General features: G+C 41.0%; 1 protein-coding gene across 1 annotated transcript in view; it reads right to left on the reverse strand.

Moving 5' to 3' along the window:
* The window catches only part of EPHA4 (EPH receptor A4), a 105,086-nt gene that overhangs the window by 35,245 nt on the left and 58,653 nt on the right, over positions 1-11,188 (reverse strand). The window contains exon 6 of the mRNA XM_010001652.1: positions 9,393-9,731. Within this exon, the coding sequence (XP_009999954.1) occupies positions 9,393-9,731 (339 nt within the window). The remainder of the gene's footprint in view (positions 1-9,392; positions 9,732-11,188) is intronic.

An 11,188-nucleotide genomic window follows, 5' to 3' on the forward strand; every position in this document is an offset into this window, starting at 1 on the left:
GGTTGTCCTGAGCTCATGCCTTTATTTGTTTGCTAAAATAAATGGGCACCACACAAAACTCAATTCATAAACAAGATATCTCTTCCAGCCCACTATACCTTCCTATTTTGCTTAGTCAAAACTGCCCTATTCTAGTATTTCTTGACGAGACCATTAAATGGCACATAGAAAATTAAAAATAATAAAAAGCTAATTAAAAAATTCAGTGCTTTTCTTTTGGTCTTCAGTCATCTGTGGAACTCAAAGACATTTATATCCAAAGCACATTACAGTTTAGGAGGTTTTCTGTCTGTAATAATCCATGGATACTTTCAGTGGATTTTAATACAGATAAAACCAGAGATTTTATGGAACAGTATTAGTATTTAATAAAAAAAATCAGAATCAGTCAATTGTCTTTTTAAGACTAGGTAATAGAATTCCATAGCAGGGATAAAAATCTTAATAAATTCTACAGGAACAGTTCAGAAGGCTGAGACAAAAGTTACCATTTCCTTTTAAATTAAGAGTAGGACTTTACAATAAGGGATGTTTTGAAATACAGATCACTGAAGGAATAAAAAAATGCAATCTCTCTAGACTGTATTTAAAGAAAAATAATCCCAAACCAGGATCAACTTTTGTTATTATTAGTTTACAAACCACAACTTTCAGAGAGCCTAAATCCATTCTCAGAGTGTACTAGTAAGACTTGTGGGACGCTGGTTCTTGAATTTAGTAATGAAGGCAGATTACCTTAATCTAAGGAGACTCCATGAAATCCTTCAAGTAGCTGCAGAGCGAGGCTCTGCATTTGCCTGCTTTGTTTGGGAGGGGAAGCTCACTGGAGCCCTGCCACAATAATAAAGCGCTCCCTGCACGCCAGTTCACACGTGGGGCTAAATCTGAAGTGACATTTCTCAATGAAAGGAGCAGTATTCACTCGTGTGCTCAGCATCTTGATGGCCGCCAAAATCTGGCAAACATGATTATCGAGATCCAGCAGGCATGCCACAGCTCTATTTAGCCCTCATGGTTCAATGCAATGCTATGCAAAAAATTAATAAAAATTAGCAGCCTGCCTTGGGATGGCATTCTGGGAGTGTGATTTCATGCATACAGCTGAACTCGACACACATTTTGCACCTCCTCATACAAGGACAGAATATATGAACCAAAGGGGGCTGCTTTACCACTCTTCTAGGGTTATTTCAGCATCCTACCCTCCAAACCATGAGCTGGTGCAGAAACTTTGGGCTTCAGGGACTAGTGATGTTTATTTGCACTGCTCTGCGTGGCATTTTAATTAGTAACTGTGCAGATTTAAAACCTCTGAATGGACACACAGGGGCAGTTGTGCAACCTAGCTTTTGTGTTCCCATTCTCTCACAAAATCCTGTTTGAGGACATCAGCAGGGGGTTAATGGAAGCTTTGATAAAGTTCTCCGAAGCCTTTTATTGTTGCTCAACTACAGACCAGACTCCTCTGTCTCTCTGGCTGCTTTCCAATTAATTTAGTCAGCTGCAAAAAAACCTATAAAATTTAGAAGCCCATCTAAACAGTTGGTAGCCACAAACATTCTTGGGAAAAATCTCCTTCCATATGAAAAGATTTCCTTGCTGATTGTTTCAGAGAAGTGCTCAGAGTGGACAGCAGGCTTTGCAAATGTGAAATGCCAGCACGCTGCCAGCAAAAGAAAACACACAGTTAAATTGTCCAGAGAAAATAAAAGCAGCAGGACCATATCTTCATCTCTGTCAGTTTGGTAACTAGTCATCTGTACCAGCAGCACTGAGACTGGAATTTGATCTGATTTGATACCTCCTAAAAGTAAATTTATATAATTTAAATATGGTCAATGCTACCCAGTCCTGAAATTAAAACACCTTTTTCCCCAGATGGATATGTAACTAACTTCCACTTTGCAGAGCAAACCATGAGACCTTTTTAAAAATGTGAGGCAACTTTTATTTAAATGCTGCAATTACTTCTTGGCTCTATCTGACATGGAGCTTGTCTAAGCTGTTCACTGAACCCTGAAACTGGTTATTTACTAAGGATCTTTAGAAAGCACTTTTTTTTTTTTTCCTTCCGACCGAGACTTGTATCCCCCACCTTGAATACAAATTCATGGAAATGGGTGGTGCAGACAGTTCTGCCAGCAAGCAAGCAGTTGTTATTTTAATTATTATTTCTTTGTGGAAAGCTGTAGTTACCTTAAAATAATAATTTAATCTCTCCAAACAATAGCTTCCCTGGTTTTGTTTTTAAGGCAGAAGCACGTATGCTCAGAATTACACGTTTATTTCAGACCATCAGTTTAAGCCTGCGCAAGAACACAGACTTGTTAATATGAAACTCCCACTTGCATCTGCCAGCTTGGAGAAGCTCCTTACTCAGACACATTATCTTAGACACATAATTAAACGTTCAGTAGAAGAAATATGAAGTGGTCAACACATGGCATCTCTGAAGCTCAGAGAAGTCTCACGCTCAACACTGAAATCTGCCCATTCAAAAGTATCCCTAACTGTTTGCTTCCATGCATTTCCCAGATTTCTTGTGCTGGGATCAGTTATCTTCTTTCTGGATCTCTCACCACGTTTGTACTTTAGAGGTCTGTGGTTTCCCAAAACACATTATTTGGTTTGCATCAGAAGTCCTCGCGTAACTCCCTTAGATGTAAATCTTCAGACAGCAAAAGCCAAAGCACAGCTGCCTTGGAGAGCCAAAGAAAAGGAAGAACGAGGCAGATCCTTGTCCTGCACAACCTGACTGGTCACCTCACAGTCTACAGCAGGTGAAACCTCACAACAGCTGACAATTTGTCCAAACCCCTCAGCTTGAAAATGTCTGTATGGGGAGTGATTGCTGCTTCTGTTTAGCAGATAAATGGGAAGCCCTAGAAACCACACTAGTTGAGATTAAAAATGAGAAAGTTGCATACAATTAGCCCGGAATTGTGCAAGATGCTGCAACAAATCAGTCGGAGTGTCACGCTCACGGATCAGCCCTTTTTCAAGTCCCTGCTTACTAGTTTTGAATCCCTTTCCCTATTGAATTCGTGTTTGACACAGCTCCATTTGAGGAACAAGGAGAATGCTGATCCATCATCCTTATTTACAAATACCATTACAGCAAAATAAAAACACTCCTTTGTAACTCCCCTTTTCCATCACTCTGACAATTTGCAAAAACAACAAGAATGCAGCAGCTAGAATTTTCACAGACACATCCCATGCTCTTAACATCTGGCATGGATCCAGATGTTTGCCAAGAGATTATTTTAAATCAGGCATGCAGGGAACTGGATGGCCAGGGTGCTGTGGCTGTTTATACACACCCAGCTACATGCATGAGTTTCCTCATGGGTTTTTGTGCCTGTAAAAGGATGCTTGGAACAGGCTATTTGTATCCTTTAGCTGCAGGGAACAAGTAACTGGAAAGGGTGGGACCATGCTGGTAGCATTACTTTGAAAAAAAAAAAAAAATTAAAAATGGAATTGACTCCTGGATGTCTGGGAAGGCTACAGCCAGGTAGTGCTGTGCCCAGGACCTGAGGAGCCACTCACTCCTCTGTTTGGGCAGAGAAACAAACTTGCCCACCTTCACAGCTTCTAGGTTGGTCTGTCCAACTTGCTGCAAACCTCAACACTTTCCAGCTGGTCCAAGACACTCATCTTGTAGCAGCCTGTCCCAGCACCTTAATCCTGCCCTCCACAATGCCCCTAAAACCTCACACCAGCACTACCCCATCCTCCCACCACCCAAGGGAGTCAGGTAGGGAGCTGGACCAGAAAACCCACCAGCCCTGAAAGGGTAGCTGACCTGCATGAGCCTCCCGATAGCCTCAGTAGGCACTAGGGAAAGGTAATGTCAGAACATAAAATTATTTTGCCAGTTTATGCTGTTTTAGAGAGTATGTGAAACTCTGACCCAACTGTATGATGAATCTTTTCTTCAAGTTCAAGAGATGCTATTTGGAGACGACAACTTCCCTGGGGATATACAGTCCTTCAAAATCATGTATCAAAACAACAATAAACAGCTCATCACCAGGATTGCATTAAAAACCAAAATAAACTGCTAACTTTGGTAGCAAAAATAACTTATTTTACCACCTTCCTGTCAATAAGATACTCAATGTACACATAAATATCACCACATACAAAATCCAAAAATGTTATGTTCACTCTCACCAAACAGAAATAATTTACTGTTATTTATACTTAAGCCACAACTATACTCAAACAATAGGATGGAGTTCAGAGAACCAGACTGATCGATCAATCTTCAGAGTCAATCTTATTTTCCAGTAGTAGTTTAAGGCTATTCATGCAGTCGCCTAAAGAAAGCTCTGCACCTGAAAGCTACTTAACAATGTCTTTTGATGTTTCACTACAGAGCAATTCTTTATAGATAAGTTATAAACATCCAGGAAAGTAGCACATTAAAAAGAAAATACTGAAAACCTTAGGCTTCCTGGCCTTGGCATGTGTTGCTTTTGATCTGCCTGAGCAACTATTACTTTGTCAATATGAGGAGTGCACACTGACCAAGGGCAATGTATGTCCATGAATTTTTACTGACTGCAAATTTAGTTCTGCACAGGCTAAACCACACTGGCAGAATGTAAAACCTTCTATGCATTTTCTGTGCTGTTCTGTACCACACGTGAGGAATGCTAATTAGCATTTGAAAGGAAATGTGGGCTTTCAAAGAAGACCCACCAAAATGCAAAATGGGAATACATATTCCTCTACCCAAAAGCCAAGTAGAACTCATAAGTCATCTGGAAGCAAATAGCTTCCACTTCTTTCTCCTCCCTTCCCTACCATTTCTGACTTAATCCACAGTCATCCTCAAGGGATCAGGATCTTCCAGGTATTTTTTTTCCCTTTTTGTAATAGAATTAAGAACATAAAAACCAACAAACCTAAAGGCTAAATAAGCCTGACTAACAGTTGACATTTTCTTTTCCTCCACTCTGTGTCAATATTTCAGGTTCATCAGTGTGGTCACCAAAACTGCAGCCTGTCCCAGAAGAATACTCAATTCACACAGGTATTTTCAGTGGTGCTTAAGTCCTGGTGGCACGGTGACCTATTTTAGTTCCTGCCTGGAAACGGAGACTGAGCAACCGCAGGGCTCTGAGTGATGGTGAGGAACCAGGGGAGGATTCAGAAAGGGGGAAGGACTGCAGCACAGCTAGCCACACTGATCTGCCTCTGAGATGAAGCAGCTTTGAGACAGGCAAACAGACAGCTAGACAGGCAAGGTGTTGGGGATTGCAGAGACAAAGGAGACGGGGAGAGGAGCGAGAACAGAAAGAGGGAAAAATGGGACAGGGAGACTGAGATATTCATAACAAAGATCAGTGCTTGATCCTGAGGCACAGGCAGCTTGAAAACATCCAGTCGGATGCAATGGGAGAAAGAGTAAGCTTATTTATTTATACTGTATTTTCATCCTAATTGGCACATCCTGCCTCTATCTAGCTGTGCTGGACCACTTAAGGAAGCACTGAGCCCAAGGTAACATATCACAAGGCAAGTCTGTTTATTCCAAAATACTGACCGTTTTAAGCCCAACAAGCAAAGGAACAAGAAGGACACCCATCCCTCATAAAATGCTAATAATTAGAAGGGAGGAAAGCAAGCAGCATAAAGAGTTTGGGTTTTAAATCTCATTTAGAGCTTGTGTAGACTGTCTTTCCCCCCCTTCCACCCTCCCTGAGGCTCCTCTGCCTTCTGAATGCCTTTAGAATCCGTGCAAAACCTCGTCCTTGCGGTGCTGCCCCTCAGACACGCACAGACAGACAGACTTACCAATGAACCTGGCTGTAAGGCTGGAGACCTAAACAGCTCAGCTGTAATCCTTAATAAAAATATAAACTGTACAGGACCTCTTCAAAAAAGTAAATCTTCCTGCTTGCTGTGAACAAGGTCTTTTTACTGAGAGATTTACTTTTAATTTTGAATAGCTTCGCAGCATTATCCTGAGGCGGGGGGGGGTGGGGAGGAAAGAGTCTGGAGATTTTGGGGCTATTCAGTCAACTGCCTGCTAGGGTTTCTTACTGAAATTAGTTTATCCTAGCAGCATCGCATGAGAATTGCTGGTGTGCATCTCTTCCACAAGTCATTTCACATTTTTAAATAATGGACAGGGTGCTGATTTCATTTGAGCAAAACCAGAAAGCCACAAACTCACCACAGTGGGTAAAGACCCCTAATACCAGCATTTCCCAGCATTTGTGATAAGGGCGCTGACTGCAAGCTTCAGGAACTCAGTGTTCCATCCTTTACTTTTTTAATTAATTTTTAATCCTATACGGAAAAGAGTCGCAGGTCCCACTAAGAAAACTCAAAAGCATTATTATACTAAACATGTAGAATAGCAAGCTGAATTCACAATTCAAAATTCTTAAAATGTCACACCATTCAAGTATTTCACTAAGACAAATTTTTACTTGGTTCAAAGCCTGAAATTTAGCTTCTCTCTTAAAAAAAAAAAGCTATAAAAACGAGGAGCTTTTCAAAGGAAGCAGGAAAAATACTATTTCAAATGCTTTTTGATCCTACTTTAAAATGGCAAAAGCTTATTTTCATTTAAACATTTTTCTGCAGTATTGGAAACTGTTTTCAGTTTCCAAACAAAGGGGGAAACTAAACTGCCTCATTTAATTATCTACAGGAGCAAAATACTAAAAGCAAAAAAAAAGAAACTCCTGTGCCTTTCAACTGCATTTTTTATGTCAGTACAACACATTTCTTCCATTTTGTGCTGAACTGGAACTGTTTTCTCACTGCTTTCTGTCCATCTCCAAATGCATGCCTTCTATAGCAGCCGCCAACAATGCAAGCAAACATATCAATATTTACATTTCTGATTCTGACATCAAAAATTTTATCCTAAAATTTATGTATATCTTCTGTATATTTGGAAGGTCAATTTGAGACCGCTGATAAGAGGAAGGACTTCCTGGTCTCTTTCATATTTATCCCTACTGAATTTTCCACTGAATTCCCCCAATGACCTAAAAGCACTGTTCATATCTAAAGAACTGAAGAACCACATAAATGGGTTTTTTGTATCACATGTTTGAAAGCACAAGCATGGGTAGCAAAACTAATAAAGTAATTTACAGATTTTCAGTGTTGGTAGTTTCATTTTTATGAGCAAAGCAGGCAAAGAGTGTTATTAAAGGAGCATGGATCTAATCTGAATTAGAAATGGCTGCAAAGAAATCAAGGTAGCTGTATATTGGTGTTAAGAAACATGCAAGATTTTTTAAAAGGCTGTGGCAGTGCCTTATAACATGGCTTCTTTATAATGAAAAAAATGAGTGGCGCAAGAATTTTAATGCATGCCAGACACATTTACAGTGCTTAAACTGATCAGTACTTGTAAAACCCAAGGGTCCAACTTTACAAACCTTTACTCAAGTAAGCAGTTTCACTGAAATCAATGGGATTATTTGCATATGTAAGGACTATTTATCTTAGTTGAGAACTACTGTAGGTTTAGGCCACATAATTCTATTCAGATCTTCTAGCTCACAGTTGTATGAAGAACAGAACACTGGCACCTTGGAGTTAATTTTCAGTTGTACAGTAGTTTTCTCCAGCCCTCTGAAGCATTTGATAGACTGGGTATGTCTCATAATTGGAAATGTTGGCAAAAATACAAATTTCCTGATGTGAAGAACTGCTACTCATGGATAATAAACAAAATCAATTCTTATTTGCATATTCAATCAGATTTCAGTTTGCATATTAAAGCATAAGATGGTAGAATTTTCACACGGTAGATGGATCCCACTCCCTTATTCATGCATATATGCATCCACTAATCCTTACCCATGCCAAAAGCAGTCAGAAATACTCTTTGCTAGGCATTCATAGCACAAAAACACTGTCCCTGCTGCTGTTCTCAACCTTCTCTTTTCGTACAGCGTATGACAGCATTCTTCCGCAGCTTCCTCCCCAGACTCTGCAATAGCCCCTGTTCTCTATTAGTCTTCCTTTCACTAGGCAAAGCTATAGTTTGAATTTTTGAATCATAATTTAAAAGGGATGCTGTCAACTGTATGTGTAAAGAACAAAAACCACTGGATCAGGTTTTCAAAGGAGCTTCAATGTGGACTTGACAATTTTGCTTGTAACTGTCACTGCAAAACTGAATTTCTCTCTCTCATTGTTAATATTAGAGTGTTCTGGACTACAACTAAAAATTTAAGATTTAGACTATGCATACCTATTTTTCACATGTACCTACAAGGAAAGAGAATTTGAAGTATTTATATGGTCCAGGACTATCAAAACACCAAGTATCACTATTGTCCCACGCACATAAATCTAACAATGAAGGATGACCCTGCAAAGCTGCACCCTGAGCTGCTGAACGCCTGCAAAGTCTGCAAGTCTGTGGGACTTGAAGGCACTCAAGTGCTGTGAGCAAGTCGGTAACAGGTCTGACAGTCTTGTAGCCAGTCTGGGTATCTAATTTGCATATAGAAGAGTGTTATATTCAAATGTATATAATTTTAACTGAAACCTGCTTGAAACCCTAGCTAGCTGCAGACAAGAAATGCTTTGATATAATAAAAAAATCATAGGAATGATCATCAAAACTAAAGTTGTTGCTGCAGTAGCCTTTGCCAGGTCAAGTACAGGACTGAAAAAAAAGTAGAACTGCCCAGGATATCTGAAACAATCACGTGTAAACAGAAGTAGTATTTCACTCTCTCAAATGAGTAAAATGCAAAAAACAGCCGGCATGAAGATGAAAGCTCATATAGGATTTCTACATTAAAGCCAGCTCTGATCAATTGAAATGCTAGCAGCAGGTTACGGAGGTATTTATTTAATAATGGGACAGGGTCTAATGGACTTTGCAGGGAGAGGAGAGAGAGCAGGAGGGCACTAGCTCACTCCTCTCTTTGGAGCTTACGCAGCCCTTTTTGGAAGGAGGCAGAAGTACAGTCCTGTGGTCCCTGAGTGCCTATTTTGCCCTCTGTAAACACCAAGATCACATTTGTGTCTGTGTGCAGGGTCTCCCATACAAAGGCCAGAGCCGCTGGTGGCCCTGGAGCTGTTGGTGGCCTGGCTCTGTCCCCTGGCATCGCCCAGGGCTGCTGTGCTTTTCTGCTTCTGCAGAATGCCTCCCAATGGCCTCGCAGCGTGCTGCAGCACAGCTCTGCCCCCAGCCACAGAGTCAAACCCTCCACTGTTTTTCCATCTTTAAAGAATTTAAACTATCCATACAAATAAGCAGAAAACAAGGGTTTGACCCAGTTACAGATCTTAGGGCTCTCTTAATTCGTTTGCTGATGCTTAAATGTAATGGAAATCACAGCCTTCCTAAAAAACAGGCAAAGAGAGAGGAAGAGAAATTGTGTTTAGGCTCCTACCTGCTTGGTTAGTTGTCACAGTGACTGACACAGCTTGGTCCTGGCTGGGGTTTTGCTTGGACACTCCATTCACTGCCCAGACTTCAAAGGTGTAGTTAGTGTGTGCTAGGAGGTCAGTAATGGAGACTTTGGTGGTTTTCAAGCCGTTCTGCTGGGGGCTGAAGTGCACACCACTGCCACAGGACCGGCAGCGGCTCAAGTCACCGGCACCGCACCTCTTGCATACCACATTGTAGGAGATGTCTTCGCGACCACCTTTGTTCTGGGGGGGGCTCCACTCCAAGTTCACTGAGGTCTCATTGACATTGGAAATTAGGTTCTGGGGAGCAGATGGAGGACCTGGAAAGAAAAAGTCCACATTTTTTACTAACTGGAGAAACCTTACATCATATATTCAGACTTAGAGTCTCAGGTGACACTGAGTGTGTGTTTAACTCCCCGTTAAGTCAAGGACCAGGGAGACCACACAGATTTTTACTTCTCTGCATTCTTAATGAAGGTGAAAAATTAACTGGTAGATTAAGCTCTGAGCTCTTCATTTGATGAATTAACAGCATTTTCTACCTCTGAATGTGCCTGAAAGCCCAGGATTGCAATTAAACAAGAGTGGGGTTTTTTCACTTTCACTATTTATACTTGTTACGGAAAACTAACTTTATTTATTTTACATTCCATTTTCCATGATCTCCCAAGCAAAGCATCCAATGCACAAACTCCTGCTTCACTTGAGATTTTTAAGGTCCTCCACTACCTAGAGTCTATAGGCAGACTCTCACTGAAATTGTTGATCACCCGTTCTTTTTATTATTTTTTTTAAGAATATAAGTGCAATCTTTTCCAGACAATTTGATATCAGATCCCATTTAGGGAACACAGAAGCCCATCAAGCAGGGAACTGCACATGACACTTTGGGATGCAGAAAGGAGATATGAGCAGAAAGCCAGACACAGAACTAATGCTTTAAAGGCAGGAGAATAAAGGTTACCACAGAGGAGTGGTGCAGATGGAGAGGATTCGGGGGCGAAATACGGCGAGAAGCTGAAAGAAGAGTTGATACAAGAAAACTGGTCAGAAACAAGAGACGTTACAGAAAGCCTGGAAATAAGGCTGAACCAGAGACACAAGGTCAGTTCTTGCACCACACGGACAAGAGACTTTTAGACTTGTAAAGACACTACCAAACAGTTTCCACTGGGTTCCATCACAGGGACTATAGGATTTGGGGATGGAGCCAAGGGCAGGCTGGGGAGGACCTCCCTGGGCAAGAGCAGAGCAGAGCCTGCAGCTGGCAGCATGTCCCAGCACTCTCACCAACCTGCTGGGACTGTCATGGTTGGTTCTGCCCGACCAGGCAAACTACCTACAGCAGAGCTCTGCCTCACTCTGTAACCAGCACACAGGCAGAGATCTATTTTACACACTTAAATCCCCCCTAGGCCCAAAACCTATAAGCATGTTGAAAATGCAGAAGAACTAATCCTGTGGCTCTTAATCTAGTTTCAATACGGTTGAGGTGAGACACTTTTTGTACCCTTAAATTTGGCAAGGATGATTCAGAGCAACCCCATGAAACACATGGGTATTTTACACATCACAAAAAGCTTCACTGATCTTCAAAAGACAGCCTGTTGTGGGCACTACACAGAATACTCTGGGACAAATAATTTTGTAGAAAGTGACAAATTCAATTTTTATTCAAGATGCAGAAAAGGTTACAAAAGCTTCTTAAATTTTATCAAAATATATTTGATGGTTGGAATGAAAAAAGGTTCAACCAGATCTCCTGGTGGAATAG

The sequence above is a fragment of the Chaetura pelagica genome, unplaced genomic scaffold (genome assembly GCF_000747805.2).
Source record: "Chaetura pelagica isolate M959 unplaced genomic scaffold, ChaPel_1.0 scaffold207, whole genome shotgun sequence".
NCBI classification, from domain to species: domain Eukaryota; kingdom Metazoa; phylum Chordata; class Aves; order Apodiformes; family Apodidae; genus Chaetura; species Chaetura pelagica.